The sequence below is a fragment of the Rhipicephalus sanguineus genome, chromosome 6 (genome assembly GCF_013339695.2).
Source record: "Rhipicephalus sanguineus isolate Rsan-2018 chromosome 6, BIME_Rsan_1.4, whole genome shotgun sequence".
Lineage (NCBI taxonomy): Eukaryota > Metazoa > Arthropoda > Arachnida > Ixodida > Ixodidae > Rhipicephalus > Rhipicephalus sanguineus.
Window position 1 is genome coordinate 20,303,448 of NC_051181.1, and position 19,635 is coordinate 20,323,082.

Consider the following 19,635-nt stretch of genomic DNA (forward strand, 5'->3'; position numbering starts at 1 on the left):
AAACCGATGCCGGGAGGAAGTTTATTGCTGCCGCTCCCGTCTTGGAGGATCTGCACGCTGACATGGTTTTGGGAGCTGACTACCTCTTGTCTGGTGAAGTTCAGCTCATTATATATCGCGGCCGAGTAAAGCTCCTGTGCTTCACTCCGACCACTTTCTCGGCCCCAAATTCCCAAGTTAAAAGACCGCAGCCATAGATGTCCAGCAGCGAGAGCATCCTCAGTGACCAGCCGCAGGCACATCTGCTGACTTCACGGCAGTCGTTCGCCGAGTGTGTCGCGAGTGCTTCGCTCAAGGAATCCATGGCTGCCGAGGACACGTTTATCGAGCATTTGCCTGTTTTGTCGGGATCTGCAAGGCGCGGCATGGCCGAGGGTATCGATGCGCCGCCGGAAGATGGAGCCAGCATCGGCCCTTCCGGCCGCCTGGTGTGCGATTCTGCTGACGACAATGGGCAGTTCATTCTGACCGCCAGTGCACAACATGAATGCCGAACTGATCACCACAAGGCGGTCTGTGTCTACGGGGGACCCTACGCTCATCGGTCGGATGGCCGGGGTACGGAAACTCCAGAGAGCATCTTTGCTCCTTGCAGCTACGGAACAGGGGAGTGCGGTGATGGCCGCGCAGAAGCTACTGCGCCAAACCATGAAGGCCAGGTCTCGCAGCATGACCGAACTCGCAAGCATGCTTCGTTGGGGAAGTATGTGCCTGCTCAGTCAGCTGACATGGACAAACATGGGTTAGAGCGAAGCACGGAACAGCGACGACGTAACCTCATGGTAGCCGTGCGACGACCATCACGATATAGCCAATGGCGTCCCCCAGAACCATCATCGCCCGACTTCCAATGCAAGTCGTAGCGTGACCGTGACTGGCCTCCGCGCAGCAGCCAATGCCGCCCGCCAGAAGCATCAGTGCTATCGATGATAGTTAGGGGCCAGGACCTCTAAGAAACGACCACCGCCACAGAAAGGCCATCTCTTAGGAGCAGTCGATGCTCGCAGTGTGGCCGAGTGTAAAGACAGAGCGGCCTTCAGGCACGTGCGCATGCTCGGCTAGGGAAGCAGAGGAAGACAAAGACAGAGAATAGTACAGGCCTAGTGAAGAGGCGATGCCTCTGTTTGTCTCATTACAATATGTATATTATATATGTATGTGTATATATATATATATATATATATATATATATATATATATATATATATATATATATATATATATATATATATATATATATATATGTGTGTGTGTGTGTGTGTGTGTAAACTCATTCCACAATGCCTCTCCTTAGGGAATAATACACTTAACGGCAAATACCTACGCAGGTGCAGCTAGAACGTGCAATCTGCGGCTATGGTGAAGACATGTCCGTGTTACCAGACGGCTACTTCGACGTGGTCCTGATGACCTACGTGCTCTGCTCTGCAAAAAATGGCCGCAATGTCCTCGATGAATGCAAGCGTGTTCTCGCAAAGGTAATGCCCAACAACACGTGGGATACAAATGATTTGTGTTACTTTTCTGTTCTCTTTGAGTGTTCAGAACACTGCGCACAAACACGTGCCAACAGAACATCAGATATGTCCAGCCTGACATTGTATATAAATTTACACCACAATTTGTTCCTACAATTCGTGTTCCAGCACAAGCTGGCTTGCAAACCTTCGCCTGTGAAACCCTTGGCATCCTTAAAAGGGAAGCATTTCAAGGACGTGTATTTATTCTGATAGCAATTGTATGGACACTCTTTGCTGATTTTTGCCGTCGCAGGCATGTCCCGTGTATATATACACACACACGCACACACACACACACACACACACACACACACACACACACACACACACACACACACACACACACATATATATATATATATATATATATATATATATATATATATATATATATATATATATATATATATATATATATATATATATAAAGTCTGGTCCACCAGACGAAACGTTAGTGAAAATATACAGTGCCAAACCAACGAAAGTCGTAGTTTCTTTCTTCATTCCTTATTCTATCGGGGTCTGCGTGATTCTTTTCCCACTACTATATATATATATATATATATATATATATAATCTCGACAAGGGTAGCAATATGGGCTTGTTGGTTCATCGTAAACTGGCTAGTACCATAGCGCGGGAAGACACACGGACAAAGAAGTACGAGACGAACACAAGCGCCAACTTTCAACAACGAAAATTTTATTTTCAGGACCGGTCATATATACACACATGAAATCACGCGGCCGTAGTGAGATATTTTCGTTTACAACTGACAGCACATGGAAAATGGCGCTGAATCTTATCCGTCATACAGCAGATTAAACATGGCAACCAACATGTCCGTGTGTCTTCCATCGCTATGCTACTAGCCAGAAGAGCTTGGGTGTGGGCTAGATGGAACATACTGTAGAAAAAAAAAATTTTTAGCGCTGCAAAGTTGAGGACAAAAAAGCATGGACAACACAGACGAAGCGCATCGTCTGTGTTGTCCGTGTTTTTTCGTCCTGAACTTTGCAGCGCTATAAAGTTTTTTTCTACGCTACCAGCCAGTTTAATATTAATAAAAGCCAGGAATGAAAATATTTCAGGAGAAAAAATTGCAAAGCACTCGACCGGGGATTCTAAACTGCGACCCCTCGGTCCGCAGTGCGCTGCCTTAGACAATTACGCCATGCCTCATTCGTTGTGCTGTATATTAACGGGAGAATACAAACGCACGCGGCGTTGCGTGAAACGCACGGGACACCACACGCGGCGAAATTAATGTTATGCAAGACGTGGACCATGCTGCATCGTTGCCCGCGCTGCGTTTGCGTCGTATCGCTGGCGCCCACGCTAGTTTTCCATTTTGCGACTGTAGCGCCGCGCAACTCGTCGCCAGTCAGCCAGAGAAAAAGAAGAGCGTCGTGTGGCTTATGGTGGCACACACTATTCGGAACGCTTTGGCTTGCAGCCTTATGGTGCAGGAGGCAAGACACGAGACGGCTGGACCAGAATCACAGTATATATCTTACACTGTGACCAGAATCCTGCGGCTAAAATTACAGCGCAAACGCACAAGACACCCACGAAGAAACGAAATGTGCGACACCAGCGCTGACTATCAACTGCTTTATTCTTTCATACGCCAATACATATATAAGACCAAAGCGACCTCGCCGCACATGCGCACACAATAGTTCTAACCCAAAACGTATAACAAGGATGATAGTGTATTAAATACGGAAATACATGAAATCGTATTCAGATGGATGCAGGGACAAATAAGTTAAGAAGTAAGACGGACAAAGATGCACGTTTGCGCTTTAATTTTAGCCTCAGGACTATGTACGAACTAGACCCAAATAAATTGGAGGGAATACACCGCAAAAGACGACGGGTACAAGGAAGGCGACGCACACACAGCGCTGACTTACAACACTTTATTTAAAGAAATGATGAACATATATACATACGCCACTGACATGCTCCACAACCAGAAAAATGACAACTTTTTTCTGATGTTGTGCATAGTACAAGGAACACTGCCCACAGTGGTTTGTCATTCAGGGCCTGTTTAGATATGAAATCTCACGAGATAAAAGCTTTTAAAGGAAATCAAGCGTGTTGAAAATGACCGCGTACCAGTGTACCTGTTCAAAAGAAAGAAGTTGCTGTACTTCCGTACGCACATAATCTGTCCCACGAACTGAAGAGGGTAGGGCAGCGTGATGGCGTTTCGGTAGTGTTTTCCGCACCGGCAAAGTTGTCAAAGCTTTGCAAGTTTGCTTCAAATGGTCGCCGTAATGGCTGTTCTGTTAAACACAGGAAGCAGTTTCTACCCTGTACCACTACCGTGGTATACGTGATTCCTCTGTCTTGTGGGAAGAAATATGCGGGACCGACTGACAGGTGCTTAGCTGACCGTCTTCTCGAGAGCACCGTAATAATGTGTATAACACGGTCCAAAGCCACTTGGGCATTGATTGGCGTGATTGCGGCTGTGGGCCTTCGTTGAAAAAAGCGAGGTGCTGCCTAGGCACAATTCACAGTTGATACGTGAAATCATTGAGGCACATTTCATTAGAAAATGCCATAGTATGTGCGTCAGTTCTCCTTCAAAGCACTTTCATCTCGTGAGATTTCATATCTAAACAGGATATGAAGACACACCATTGTGCGCAGTGTTGCTTTTACTACGCACAACATAAAAAAAAGTTGTCATTTTTGGTGTTTGGAGCTCATGTCAGTGGCATATATATATATATATATATATATATATATATATATATATATATATATTCATCCTTTCCGTTCTGTGAATAAAGTGTTGTAAGTCAGCGCTGTGTGCGCGTCGCCTTCCGTGTACCCGTCAGTGTTTGCGCTGTATTCCCTCCAATATTTCACGAACCAGCCCAAGCTTCCACGCTAAGACCCAAATAAAATTTTATTTCAGTGACCACAATCGACGCCAGCAAGGCACGCGAGCCGTGGCTTCACGTGGCACTGCCAAGTGCCATCTTTATTTGCTTCTCTTGAGGTCGCGCGCTCTCCGGTTTTCTTCGCTGCCCAAACGAGGGCGCTTCAGGGCCTTGGGACAACGAGAACGCAAGAGTTCGAGATGGGCTTGCGTTCTGCGCATGCGCCCTGACGGCTCCAAAATTTCTTGTGTCACCAATTCTAAAACTTCTATTGGTTTGCCGGAGCTGGGATGTTCGCCTTCCACTTAAACTTTGACATACAGGGCGTGGTCGACCGCGCTTGCGCGATTATCTTTTGATGGGGAGTTTTATCCGTCCTGTGCTTTCACCGCGAACTTTGCGCTGATGCTAGATACAGCACGAAGGTCACTTTGCTCGCTGCAGAGGCCGCTCTTGCGAAACGAGTAAGCTGCTAGCTAGAAGAGCCAATGTAGGGGAAGTGACCACTGAGGCATTTCGCGCTCGTCTTGTTTATGCCTGCGCGTTCTTTTCGTGCATCCTTCATTGTGTTTCAGCTCCGCGCTGCAAGTCTCGTGCTGTGACAGTTGTTAGTTCGCACTCGCCTTGTCTCTTTCCTTTTTCTGCGTTCTTTGTGCTTCAGCAGCACGCAGCAAGTTTCTAGCTGCTTGTCGTTATTCCTGTGGCATTCCAATTCCTTGCTATCGCATTCATTGCTTCGCCATTGAGGCGAAACTGTGACTCTTTTTTTTTCTTAGTAAATGATCAGTCAGTTTGTATGCAACAGTAATTTATCAGTTTTCGAATGTTCCCAAAACCAAGAATTAGACAAAATCTCGTCTAGCCGGAAAGTAGCGTCACAACAGGAAGGAAAACAAAACGCCGACAAAATTGGTATCGGCAAAAAATTCTTAATATTTCGGCTTCCCTACAGAAGCAGAAACCTTAAACGTTTTGAAACGCTTGCAGTTCCTAAGGACCGAGGAACTGCAAAGTGTGTGTGCTTTCGCCCTTTAGAGGGCAGCAGCAGCCCACCCCCACACGCGCTGGACACAAATAAAATTGAGAGTAGAATTTTGTTGAATCCAAGCCACGACAGCGAAGTTCTGATGCAGCAAAAAATTAAAACTGTATATTTGTGCACTATTCAAGATTGAACAACCTTCAAAGGCAAAGCCATCACACTCAGCAGAGGCCCCACTGCTCCGTTATAATTGTGAACTAAGCAAATGAGGAGAAGGAGGAATAAACGTTTATTGTTGGAAATGGTATCACAGTGCTGGTCACGCTTCTGATATATGTGCGAGGCCTCCTCATTCTAGGAACCTCCTGGCCTTCACTGACTCCTTGGCCCTGCCGACGAGACGTCGTTGTTGCTCCAGGTCCTCCAAGACGGGCTTGGCCTCTCACGTTTTGCGAAGGTCTTGGCTTCCTTGACTGGCGTACTTGCATTCGGCTAAGGCGATGTGTCTGTGTTCACGGGCACGCGATGATCAGGCGGGCGAAGGTGTCAGGTACGCCGCAGTTGGACAAAGTTATTCGTGTAACGTTGGGTAAAGTCTGTGCACTAGTACGCGGTGAGTGTATGTGTTGCTCTGCAGTCTTCTCAGTATGGCGCTGTCATCTCTGTTGAGCTTTGAATGTGGTTGTAGGTACTCTGCGTTCCAGTCCTTGGTGTTATAGTATTTCAGAGCAGGTGATGGGTACGGACTCAGTCTCCGTGGACGCAGTCCTGGCATCTGGATAGTGGGAGGGGATAATCCGGTTGGCAGTATCGCGGACCGCGGCGTCCGCCACCTCTTTCCCCTCCAGCTTTTCGTGCCTAGGAGCCCATGTCACACAGGTGTACGGCATCGGAGTGCTTCGGTGCTTCAATATCTTGAGTGCTTGGGCTGTCACACGACCTTTGGTGTAGTTACGCATAGCGGCTTGTGAATCTGTAAAGACGACAGCTGCGTCCAAGAACGTGGTGATTACTAGCGCAATTGCCGCCTCTTCTGAAGTTTCCGAGTTTCGGGCGTGGATTGTGGCAGATGCGAGCTGTATGCCCCGAGAAATTACGGCGCTCAAAGCGTGAGCTTTTATACTGGGATATTTGGCTGCGTGTGTATATCTGGCATCCGGATCATGGCTGTGATTTCGCCGTAGCACATTCACTCGGGCTTGTCATCTTCCCTTGTGATGCGTGGGGTGCATGTTGCGTGGCATTCGTGCCAAAACTCGCAGATGTTTGGCGAATTCGTTCTTTTCGGTCCGTGTCTGTGTCGGCTTCAAACGTTCGGCCGTAGTTCAGCCATTGAAGCACTGATCTTCCAGTGGACAAGAGCTTTAGCCGTTCTAGGTAACTAGCCTCGTGCGCTTAGGCTAATTCCTGCGAGGTGTTGTGTACGCTCATCTTGAGAAGGTTCTTAATGCTGTGGTGCGCGAAAGAACTCGCCCAGCAGTCCGTACTTCTCTTGAGACATTTCTCCGTGGAAGCCGTGAATGGGAGCCCCAAAATGAATTTGGTGTCTTTGCGTATTATGATGTTGAGCTGTGCATTCTTTAGAGCGCGATAGGGAGTGCTGTAGGTTATTCGACTGCTGAGGAGAGGTTGCATTACACGTATCTTGCCTTGTTCTTCAACCCTTAAACACCCGTAGGGAACGTATTTCCCACCACGTTTCAACGCCTCTTTCTCCAATACCCCTATTTTTTCCACCGGGAGACGGTTGCTGCTTCTGAAGTAGTGCTTCAGAGTTAACTGGAAAAAATTTTCCACCATAGGCTTTGTCGCGCGCCGTTGTGGTTATGGGTGGGTCTCTGCACAGCTTCTTCCGAGCCTCTGTACCGGCGAAGTTGTGTACAAGCGTGCAGAGGTTCTGTCGCTGCGGCGACTTTGTAAGTCCGTTGCCGAGGAGAGCGCAAAGAATGAGCAACGTTTTCATTGTGCTTACGTTCCCTGTAGTGCGTCGCAGAATGCATACCAGTTCTGTCTGCCTATTCTATCTGCACATTCCTCCGCCTGTTCAGTGAGCAGGTGGATCCTCTTCTTGAATTGCTTATTCAGCTTCCGTCTCTTCCATCTCCTGAGAAGACATCTTCTGGCTTCCCAGAGGCGGAGGACGTGCGTGTCAACGGCTGGCGCTTCCTCATTCAGCTGGAGTGTTTTGGTGTGACGTTCCGCCGTGTCGAGGACCTTCTTCACCCAGTCGTCTATGTTCTCGGTGGGCGTGTGAGCATTTAGAGCATCTCTGAATAACTTCCACTCCGATATTTAGGCAATACCATTCCTTGCGGGCTTGCGAATATGAGCTATGGTTGATTGGACGATGTGGTAGTCGCTGCCTAGGGTTTCTGGGAGACTGCTCCACTCTGCCGAGCGCACGTTTGGTGTGAACGTGAGAACTGAGCTGGTGTCTCTGGAGACACTATTTCGTACCCTCGTTGTCTGGAGTGGGCCGTTCCGCAGAGATAGTTTGTGCTGCCGAGCAGTGTCATGTACTCAGGGGCCTTTCTTTCAGGTGGTATGGCAGCCCCAATTCGTGTAAGGGGCGTTGAAGTCGCCCATTATAACTACTTGGTGTCCATCGGCGCATTTCTTCAGCTCTCGTACCAAGAGGTCTAAGTTTGACAGTTGGTCTTTTGGGAGGCTGTCCATGCTCACGACGATGAGAGTCTTGTTCGATTTCCTCTTCGCTATTACCCCTCTCGCGGATGTTCGATAACTGTGTTGACCGGTTCGAATTCCTTACCGTGAGATTCTTTTTTGGGAGTGCTTTGTTTCGACGTGAGCCTTGTGTCTAAGTAGCCGGATCTGTGCATTTGTTTATTGCGGAGCTATCAGGTCAGGTGGATCTTGCTTGACAAATCCTAGCAAGGTAGCATAGCGTGGTCGGTGGGAATGACAGTTCTACTGCCAGTTAAGAGAGCTTGTTTGTCATCCTGTGAATAGGGACTACGATCTTCAACAGGTTCTGGTCCCCGCTGGTGCTCGCGGGTAGGTGAAACTGAGTGAGAAGTACTTCGGCCATTTGCTCGTGCCCGCTTCCTGTTAGGATGAACGCCACTTAGTTAAGTGTTGAGGTGCTCTTTGGTGACGTAGGTCTTCTTCACGTATGCTATAAAGCTGTCTAGCTGCGCTGCAAGTCCGTCAATTTTGGCGTTAACATAGTAATCTTGTTGGTCATACTTGCGGCTAAATTTGCTGTTGGTGCTTGTACAATGAAACAAAGGGAAAATAGACAGCCTCCCGTTTTCTAGCACGAAGCCACACAAGGAAATCCATACGGATTTCTCAGAAATAAAGCCTCTTAGTTGCCGAAAAATTCGTCCTGGTCCGGGGATCGAACCCGGGACCAACGCCTTTCCGGGGCTGTCGCTCTACCAATTGAGCTAACCAGGAGCTAGCAATTGGCAGCGCGAGGGCGAATTCATCGACAACTCGAAGCAACTGGACCCATATTGCAAATCAGTTCTGTGGAATCGCGCAAGTTTGCGGAAGTGTTAAGAAAGGGAAAATAGACAACCACCTGTTTTGTAGCACGAAACCACACAAGGAAATCCATACGGATTTCTCAGAAATAAACCCTCTTAGTTGCCGAAAAATTCGTGCTGGTCCGGGGCTACAAAACGGGTGCTACAAAACGGGTGGTTGTCTATTTTCCCTTTCTTAACCCTTCCGCCACCTTGCGGGATTCTGCATGTACAATGTTCCCAACTGTAGTGCGGATGCTCTCATGAGAGTTTCTTGTAAGATCTGGAATCTTGCGTCGACAATAGACTCCACATCTGCTGTGGAAAGGAACGCACCCGGCTGTGCATCGTTCTTTTGGACGATCGTGCATCTCTGGTGCAGCTTGAGTGTGAGCCTCTTGCTCCTCACACTTTTGAAGAAGCCTTTCGTATTGTCTTGCTGCTTTTAATGGCTCGGTATCAGCTTGTCGATAAGGGCCTGTCGGTTTGTAGTTGACTGACCTGATGCTGTAATTGGCTTTGTTCGGTGTGCATCCTATCTTGAAGGTATCGTAAGGCTTCAGTGTGAGGCGAAGAAAACATGCACTTGCTTGTAGTTCCGGAGCCACTTGAACCCTTGATACGTTCGCATAGCCATATCTTTGGGGCTAGTGTGAGCGTGAGCGTGGTCGGAGCATAGACCGTGATCGAGCTCCTTGTGTAGGATTGCTGCCAGGGCTGCTGCGCAACTGGGTGGTTTGGCTTCCTAATTCCAGGAATTCTTCGTCCCATATACTCTTGCCACAGTCTCGTGCTTTGGCATAGTCCATGCGTTGCTGTCGGATGCGGAGTGGCGGCGGGTTAGGTGTTAGTCGTTTCTTGCTATCTTTGCTTCTGGTTTCATGTCCCTTTCCGCATTGCTTACACGCGGGTTACCACGCGTGGTCGGATATATATACATACATATACACATCCGGGGCATGACGACGATGGCAAAAATCAGCCTGGAGTGTCCATATAATTGCTATCGCAATAAACTATCGAGCGGACATACGTGTTTGATCTCTCATGAAATCAGGCTCCTCTCAGTCAGCTGCCGTACCCTCTGAAGAGATCGTCGCCGGGCTGTGCCTTTTCTAGACTGTCCAGCGATGACGTCACTCCTGCAGGGTAGGTGATATCGAGTAGACGGTCCGCAGTGTCATTTCCACGCTGAGACACTTAGAAGAACCCTGGTTGGGTTCCGTTGTTTGCAGTCGACACGACGGCGCAAAACCACGGCAGAATCTGCACAAGAAGCAGTGGCGATTTAGGCATGCTGTCCGTTAGCCAGCTGCTGTATCGTCTGAAGAGATCGTCACCGGGCTGTGCCTTTTCTAGACTGTCCAGCGATGATGTCACTCCTGCAGGGTAGGTGATATCGAGTAGATGGTCCGCAGTGTCATTTCCACGCTGAGGCACTTCGAAGAACCCTGGTTGGGTTCCGTTGTTCGCAGTCGACACGACGGCGCAAAACCGCGGCAGAATCTGCACAAGAAGCAGTGACGATTTAGGCATGCTGTCCGTTAGCCCTTAGGCTTGCTGTATCGCCACAGGGATATGTTCACGACATTGATAGCTGAAGCTACAGAAATCAAACGGGATGGCGTTGATTGCGTGAGCGCACCGTCTATCTCGCTTACACAGAAAGAACTCTTTTTGGATGGTGTGTTTGGCAATAATCGATCAGTGATGACTGGCATAACACGTAGGCTTTTTTGTTTATTTTGTCTTCATTCTTTTACCTTTTTATATGTTCACTTTTACAAATAAAAGCTTATTTGCAGTTGAGCGCTTCAGTAGTGTCTTCCTTTCTTGCTGTCCCTGTGTGTAGTTCTGCGCTTCCTACGAAGATGGATCTGTACCAACTAGCCCGTTCTACTTGTTTACTTCAAAGAAGCATCGTCAGCGGCGAAATGATGGTGGCAAAGTTTCGTATGAAGATCGAAAGTACGAACACAGTGCTACAAATCTGCGCAGTTCTTTGGGGGATGTAGGTTTGGGAAATTAGGCCACGGCCCGAGGCTCTGGCCTGATCGAGAAGGGTTCCGTCTTTGGACACGACGTAGCCTAAGATTGTCAGCTGCCCTGCTGCAAATCGGCACTTCTTCAGATTCAGTTGGAGGCCGGCGTTTCTTAAACACGTCAAAACATGCCACAGACGCTGGAGATGCGTGAAGTCCGGAGGGCAAACGATGACGTCGTCGAGGTAGCACAAGCACGTGTGCCATTTTAAGTTGCCCAGAATGGTATCCATCATGCGCTCGAAGGTCGCGGGCGCATCACACAGAGAAAACGGCATGAAGTTGAACCCGTACAAGCCGTCGGGCGTGACAAAGGCTGTCTCCGGTCGAGCGTCATCTGCAATGGGTACATGCCAGTACCCCGAGCGGAAATCGAGAAATTAAAAAAATTCTTCTCCTTGGAGGCTCTCATTCGCGTCGTCTTCTCGCGGCAGTGTACAAACATCAATGCGAGTGATCTTGTTGAGCCGTTGGTAGTCCACACAGAACCGCACAAAACCACCCTTTGCAACGAGAACAAGAGGAGACGCCCATGGGCAATCCGAGGGCCGAATTACATTGTGTCGAGGCATATCGTCGACTTGCTCATTAATTACCCGACGTTATGCGGGGGACACGCGATATCGACGTTGCGTCAGTGGTGGTTGGGCGCCAGTTTCGATGCGATGCGTAACAGCGGACGTGCGGCCGAGAGAAGCTTTCCCGACATCGAAAGAAGACCGAATTTCTTCCAACCGGCACAGAAGCTGGGAAAGCTGCACCGACGTAAGGTTGTCAGCAATGGAGGCACTAAACACAGTGGCGGGTGATGGTGATGAATCAGACGCGGAAGCAGCACTGATGGTACGGGAACTGGTACAGTGCGAGTCATCGGGCGCGTCCAGAAATTGTGCGTCATCGAGGTGTTCCACTCTCCCGAGACAGTCATTCCCCTCGCACCAACGTAACAATGCATGGGGATACGTTGGTATCAAAAATAGCGGTGATGCCCTGGGTGATTTACACGGTCGCAAAAAGTACAAGCAACCCATTTCCACAGTCTAAGAAAAAAAAGAGTATGTGTGACTCTTGTTGGAGAGTTCTGACTTGCCACGTATACGACTCTCTTTAAAGAGGCACGGTGACTCTCTTGGTGGATCAGTCAGCGCGCTCTAGAACAGTACCCTAAAGGAGAGGAGGCAATAAATTGGAGAAAAATTCAAAGTGGGGTTTATCCCCACTTAAAAACATTACACGCCATGTTCCCCACGTGCTATCGAAGTTCCTGTCCCTGGTGCGGAGGAAGCCCTACACTCTATCACATTACCTGGGGCTGCTCTAAACACCCCCCACACCTGACGCACACAGGCACGATACCAACGCACACGTTGGAGCAGTGGGAGGCGCGACTGTCCAGATCAGACCTGGCCGATCAGCAAGCGCTGATCGGCTAGGTTGAACGGGTGGCCAAGGCCAGTGGGGCCCTCGACTAGGGATCCCCCCAAAAGAATTTTTATTGTAAATGAAGTTTATCTCTCTCTCTCTCTCTAGGAGGAGCGGAAAGACTCTTCTCAGAAGGATCACATTATCACTTATGAGGTAGTAAGACTACTCTTGCCGGTAACACTCTGACGGCGTGTACAATGACGTACACCGAAGCGTCAAACGACTCCAGAACTATTTTAAGTTACTCAATTGACCCATGCTCCACTTTTGCGCGACTAGTGTTGGAAATAGTGAAGTATTCATTTTAACCAAGTCCAGTAATACTTTTACATGTGCCTAGCGACTGCAAAAGAAGAATAGTTCAATTTTAGCAATATTTTAATGAAACTCGTGAAAACGTCACACCTTTTTCTGCAGAGTAATTTAGAAAGCGCGAAAAAATGGTCTGTGAGTTCCAGTTAAGCAGTGGAGGTATTCCTTATTTACATGCTTGTATGAGTATAGCCTACTAAAATGCGTGAATGTGATAATGTCATATGGTACGAAATAAACAGCGGAAATCGGCATTATGTTTCCAAAATTATTCCTTGTGATTACGAATAAAGCAATAAGTGGTGACAGCTGGAGCCATCAGACTTGTGACTTGCTATGTTTTCGCTCCTGTTCAGCTGAGCAACCATGAAAAATTGTTCCCGGAAGGCAGAACGTGATATTATGATGAGAAAACGGAAGTGCAGTAAGAGTTTGCAAAGCCTACACAATGAGTGATTTACACTGACATAATGAAAGCTCACAACAAAATAACAAATGCAAACAGGCATGGTAAGGAACCAAGTTTTTGTCCCGTTATGGTGTAATACACAGCTTGATAATAGTAGCTTTTGTAACACATCGGTTGGCGACAAACATGCAACACAAGCTGATGTGAGCATCTTTTAAACAACAAACGAAATTGGTTTAGGCTGCTTTGCGTGGGAGCCACTCACATCTTTTCCTACGTCGTGTTGTTTAACCAAAGGAAATATAGGACCGACTGCCTCACTCACAGGGCGAACGCCGCTGTTTGTTTTCCCATCACGAGTGGTGAGGCGCCAGACCGTAGCGACCCCTTCGTTTCCGCGAGTGTGGCTGTCAACTGGCGTGAAGAGGCGGGAAAGGCGATCCGAAATCCTGGGAACAACCAACACACACACACACTGATTATTTGTATTTAAAACCACCGCCATTACTGTACACGCACCGTTTCTGCACACATATCTGACACGTGTATTTCCTTTTAAATAATTTCGCAACGAAAACAAATATTCACGTAAAAGAAGGCGGGAGCCTCGTTTCGCAATCAAAACACTTTTTTGTCCTGAAAAATCTCTTCAAAATTTGCTTTGAGAATAAGCCCGGCTTTGCGCCGGTATATTCCGACACCCAGGCGCATCCTCCAACAGTCAGGGGCACGTCGTGAGCAATTACTGACCGCGTCTTTTACAAACATAACCCATCCTTAAGTATTCAGAAAAACACATGCGAGTACGTGCGCCCGAACGAAACCCAGCGCGTGCGGAGGCCGTCTACGTCGAGACATGTGATGTGCTAAAATTACCGCACATAGCTCCCACAGTCACGTACACTCACTCGATTCTGTTATAACGTCAAATGTCATCGTACATCTAGGAAAACTACGAAAATAGCAAACAGAAACGACGGAAAGGAGTGCACGGCGGTGGCTGCAACAACGCCCGCATCGAAAGTCCCGAGCTTTTCACCTTACCGGCGAGGCGTGTTCAAATAAAGTGACTGCCGTGTAGGCGCTGGAAACATCGTACCTATCTGCACCTTAAGCTACCGCCTCTATGGTAGGGCGTCTACGTGTTCCGTACACAGACTTTTTTAACACGAAAGTGTTTTATGCCGGGGTCCGCCAAGTACATCCGTCACGGATATGACGTTGATAAAATGGATGCCAACGGGTGAGAAAGAAAAAAACCAAGAAAAAGATACCCCGCTGGGAATCGAACCCACGACGTTGCGGCCGCGACGGCAAACGCCCGACGCCCTACCGAGTAAGCTAACTCGGGAGATGCTAGACACGGCGCGAACGCGCCTTATATCTTTCACACATTCTCTTTCGCGGCGGGCGGATCGAGCGGGGCGGTGCCGCCGTCTGTGGGGCGTGAAAAGAAGTAATGCTTCACGATCGACACTTACTAACGCTTCCTCCGAGATTGCGCGCGATATCGGAGGTAATGGTTAAAGCGTCTCGATACCAGAGAGGTAGACTGGCCGCGCTGGCGTCGCCGAGGCAGCCTTGACGCAGTTACGTTCTTTGCCTTTGGCTTCGTGTTAGCGTGCGTCGGCTCATCGGAGTAGTGCAGCTTCCACGTGCAACAACGGGATTTCTCCGCGGCCGACTGCTTCAATTGCGAGAGCACCGACTAACAAAACTGCTGCAATATGCGTTGCAGAAAGGACGCGATTTCGACGGGCGAATGTCGTGCCTTGGTGGAGCGAGAGCAGCGCCTGCGAGACAGAGGCCAGAGGGATGCACGCGTTTGCGGCTCAGGCTACGAATCTCTACCTCCCTTGTTGCTGAAGCGCAGTGTGTGTTATGTATGCATGAGCAAGGCGTTGGTTACCCATTACTAGAAAGCGCGCACCCTGCGTTTCTCTCCTTAATTGACAACGCTATGAAGAAGTGCATACCGGGTACCAATGTTGATTATGAGCTTGTTGATATCATCCTTACGCGGGATTCACGATTCGCTGTGTCCAAATATATGTTCACCCTGTCAGCTACCACAACGGTTTAATCATGATCATGGGCGTTAGTAGTCGCGATAGAGACATGCTGTCAACATGGGTGCATCCAGGTCAAACGGTGCTATAGCTGCCAAACACGAATAGACATTGTACAAGCTCTCATATATCATTACACAATAAGCACTACTTCTGTGAAGACACGTTTCACTTTCGTGTTATACCGATTCCTATGACGGAGGGATCAGCCATGTTTTTTCACGTTCCCACGTGCGGAAGCATTCTGCACACTCAATGTCGATGGAAATGGTATTCTGAAGTAGACTAGAGCGCATCTCAATATGACATCTTGCACTTTCAGCAGTGCAGACACAATGTGCGATCAGCAAACAATAATCCTTGATAATTGTTTGCGTCGCTTATTTTATGGCAGCTGGTACAGCAACGCGCATAACGGTGTCAATTCGTTAAGTGACAGTTTTAGTTGGGCATCCGCAACAGCCCCGGGGATGCAGGCTGCTGTTGGAAATGACTGGCAGTCTACTCCCGCAGGGCTGCTCCAGACGCCCAGCTAAAGCTGCATATTAAGCACCTACAAAAGCGGACGCTCACCGTTAACAGGCTTACGTTCTCCGTGTGCGCAGCTCCATGAATATTCCGCCCTCCGAGCGCCACTTCGAGAACAGAGCCCGGCGTCACAGCCACCGAAGATGCGCATGTTCGCTCGAACAGAAAACTACAGGACAGGCCACTGTCGCAATCCGCTCCTTATGCCATGGGTCTGTCCATCTTCCGTTTGTAGCGTTGTAGTAGCCACCTCAACTCGTGAGAAGCGCGCGTTCTGGTATGCAGTAGAAGAAGAAGACGACGTTGAAGAGTGAGACTCTCGTGCGTGTTCGCCCGTGTGGCATTCTTTCTTCTCTACTGGGCGCGTTCTGGTATGCAGTGGCAGAAGAAGACGACGTTGACGAGTGACACTCTTGGCACGCTTTCTCTTTAGCTCGGAGTCGCCAGATGGAAGACAAGGCTGCGGAACGGAGGGCACGGAAGGCGGCCTCTTAGCCTCTTAGGCCTCTTAGCGGTAGTTTAGGCCTCTTAGCGGTATCGGCCTCGTAGCGGAAGGCCTCTTAGCGTAGTTTTCACGCGCAAGCGGAGCTCATCCGCAGTCGAAGCGGCACTCACGTAATGTGAGTGCCCGCAGCATCGAGCGGCCGCTGCTGCGGGTTTGTCAAGCGGCTGATCCCAAGACAAAGCTTGCTGAACCATGACACCGGGCTACGCATTTGTTGGTGTGGAGCTGCTGATTTGTGATTATGACACGTGCAAGTATTTTTAGCAACTTATATTCGAGTTTCAGCCCATAACGAACGACGCGGCCGCTAGGCTGGCATGGTCACATTTGACACACTATAACTTGTTAGCAACCAAAATAATGCAACGTTATTTTCTGCACAATGGTAGACGACATCCTTGACTTCAACCAGGGGGATTTAAAAAAAATAATTAAAAATGGCCTTTTTGAGAAAAACATTTTCAAAGTTCGGCGTTTTTGGTAAATTACTTATATTTCAGCCCAATTTTCAAGTAAAACGGAGCGCGATAAAAGCACGAAAATTATTTTATACGAGAGCGAAAGTAACAAAGTTAAATTGTACCGATTTTTATTATCCTCACTTTAACTTGCTTGCAGCAATAAATTCCTGAAATACAGGTATTTTGTGCGATTTGCCAAGTTTGTGATTTTTTTCTTCAAAAGTGCTTCGACAAGCAAGGGAAATAATAGACTAATAAGATTGTATTTCACTTGTTCTTTAAGGGGAATAAATATTGTGACGAAGGAGTGCACCGTTTTTTCCCTAGGTGCGCTCAAAATTCAGAAATCGCGAAATTGGCGGAAAAGCGTTTTTTGCGCCGAAATTTGTATATTAACACGAAAGTGTTTTATGCCGGGGTCCGCCAAGTACATCCGTCACGGATATGACGTTGATAAAATGGATGCCAACCGGTGAGAAAGAAAACAACCAAGAAAAAGATACCCCGCTGGGAATCGAACCCACGACGTTGCGGCCGCGACGGCAAATGCCCGACGCCCTACCGAGTAAGCTAACTCGGGAGATGCTAGACACGGCGCGAACGCGCCTTATATCTTTCACACATTCTCTTTCGCGGCGGGCGGATCGAGCGGGGCGGTGCCGCCGTCTGTGAGGCGTGAAAAGAAGTAATGCTTCACGATCGACACTTACTAACGCTTCCTCCGAGATTGCACGCGATATCGGAGGTAATGGTTAAAGCGTCTCGATACCAGAGAGGTAGACTGGCCGCGCTGGCGTCGCCGAGGCAGCCTTGACGCAGTTAAGTTCTTTGCCTTTGGCTGCGTGTTAGCGTGCGTCGGCTCATCGGAGTAGTGCAGCTTCCACGTGCAACAACGGGATTTCTCCGCGGCCGACTGTTTCAATTGCGAGAGCACCGACTAACAAAACTGCTGCAATATGCGTTGCAGAAAGGACGCGATTTCGACGGGCGAATGTCGTGCCTTAGTGGAGCGAGAGCAGCGCCTGCGAGACAGAGGCCAGCGGGACGCACGCGTTTGCGGCTCAGGCTACGAACCTCTACCTCCCGTGTTGCTGAAGCGCAGTGTGTGTTATGTATGCATGAGCAAGGCGTTGGTTACCCATTACTAGAAAGCGCGCACCGTGCGTTTCTCTCCCTAATTGACAACGCTATGAAGAAGTGCATACCGGGTACCAATGTTGATTATGAGCTTGTTTATATCATCCTTACGCGGGATTCACGATTCGCTGTGTCCAAATATATGTTCACCCCGTCAGCTACCACAACGGTTTAATCATGATCATGGGCGTTAGTAGTAGCGATAGAGACATGCTGTCAACATGGGTGCATCCACGTCAAACGGTGCTATAGCTGCCAAACACGAATAGACATTGTACAAGCTCTCATATATCACTACACAATAAGCACTACTTCTGTGAAGACACGTTTCACTTTCGTGTTATACCGATTCCTACGACGGAGGGATCAGCCATGTTTTTTTTTCAGGCGAACAAATTTTTTTTTGCAAAACTAACTGCGATACCATTGTTCTGGGTGTAATGCCTAGGCCTACGGTAAATTTCATCACAATCGGGAATGGTGACCGGCACCTCGTGTTCGATCTTATCTGGACAAACCCAGCAGAGGTTGGTCGTAGAATGCACGGCTGGACTGGCTGGTGACGGGTGACGCGACTCGAGGCGGCTGCACGCGATGGCATGCAACCACATGCAAAGCAGATGGCCAGTTGTCGGGTGTGCGCTACCCTTTCGCCGGGGCAGGTACCACTCATGTCTCAAAGCGCGATTAACGGGGCGGCCGCTGAAATCTCTGCATGATGGGCTGGAGTCAGGGCCTAGGGATGACGTCAGCATACGTAGCCGGTGAACGCGCTTGCAAGGACGGATGTCTAGCGGCGGCTTCGGCGTAACTCAGCGGGGCTGCCGCAGTGATTGCTTGGGGCGTCCTGGCGACAACTTGACTCTGTGGCGCAGGCGCAGAAGCCGGAGGTTACGACATGCGCAATTTCCTGCTCAATCGCTCGGCAGAAGGGAGAAAGAAGGGTGGTCGACGAGTATGCAAATGCCAGGAGAGAAAACTGGCGTGCAGTTTCCTCGTGCACGAATGACTTTACTTCTGCCAGCAATGCGGCCTGGTCAGAGATGGCCGCCAAGCGAGCAAGCTTTGTGTCGCATGATGGAGAGCGACGGGTCATCGAACGGCGCAGCTCTGGCATAAGGTTATGACCTCGGCCACTGTGAAAGGGTTTCTGGCGAGCCGCAGTGGTGATTTTCAGCACTGCGGCTCACAAGTTCCGAGCAGTGGTGAAGGCGTCGTCGTCAATGCCTTTCATAACGTTCCGGATCTTGCCAGACTCACACATGGTGCCGTTGGCTTTGTTACACAAATTGAGGACGCCTTCCATATAACTTGTGAAAGATTCACCGGCCTGCTGAACTCCTTCGCGTAAGCGCCGTTCTGCTTGCAGCTTACGAATTGCAGGCAGGCCAAAACGACGGTGACGGCGTTCTTGAAATAGGACCAAGTCGCAAAATCAGTCGCGTGGTTTTTGTACCACAAGCTTGCCACTCCCGCGAGGTAGAATACCAAGTTTCTCAACTTGCCTGCTTCGTCCCAATTATTGGGTACGCTCACGCACTCGTAAATTGCGAGCCATTCCTCCACGCCAGTTCAATCAACGCTATCGGCGCCAGTGAAGGTAGGTGGATGGCGGATACGAGGGACACCGTGACATGTGGTCGGTGCGGGAGGCGTTCGCTGGGTGGCGTCTTGAGGCATGGCAGATGGCAGGGTACGGGGTCGAAGCCCCAGGGCCATCGAATGTGAGCACAGCACTCTCCACCAATTTGTTAAGGCGTTTATTTGACGAAACTCAGCGACAATACGCAATGTCGAAAGTCAAGGCAAAGCACGGACTCTCAGCCCAAGCGGTGTTCTTTTAGGAGGAGC

The 19,635-nt window shown here is 49.1% G+C and overlaps 1 protein-coding gene and 1 non-coding gene across 2 annotated transcripts in view; one reads left to right on the top strand and one right to left on the bottom strand.

Annotated features, from left to right (window-relative positions):
- Positions 1–1,332: 1,332 nt before the first annotated feature.
- The window catches only part of LOC125758932 (thiol S-methyltransferase METTL7B-like), a 37,368-nt gene continuing 19,065 nt past the window's right edge, over positions 1,333–19,635 (top strand). Inside the window, exon 1 of the mRNA XM_049416720.1 lies at positions 1,333–1,478. Within this exon, the coding sequence (XP_049272677.1) occupies positions 1,368–1,478 (111 nt within the window). The 5' untranslated portion in view covers positions 1,333–1,367. The remainder of the gene's footprint in view (positions 1,479–19,635) is intronic.
- Trnas-gga (transfer RNA serine (anticodon GGA)) lies at positions 8,752–8,825 on the bottom strand. Its single transcript has one exon. It is a non-coding gene; the product is annotated as a tRNA-Ser (tRNA).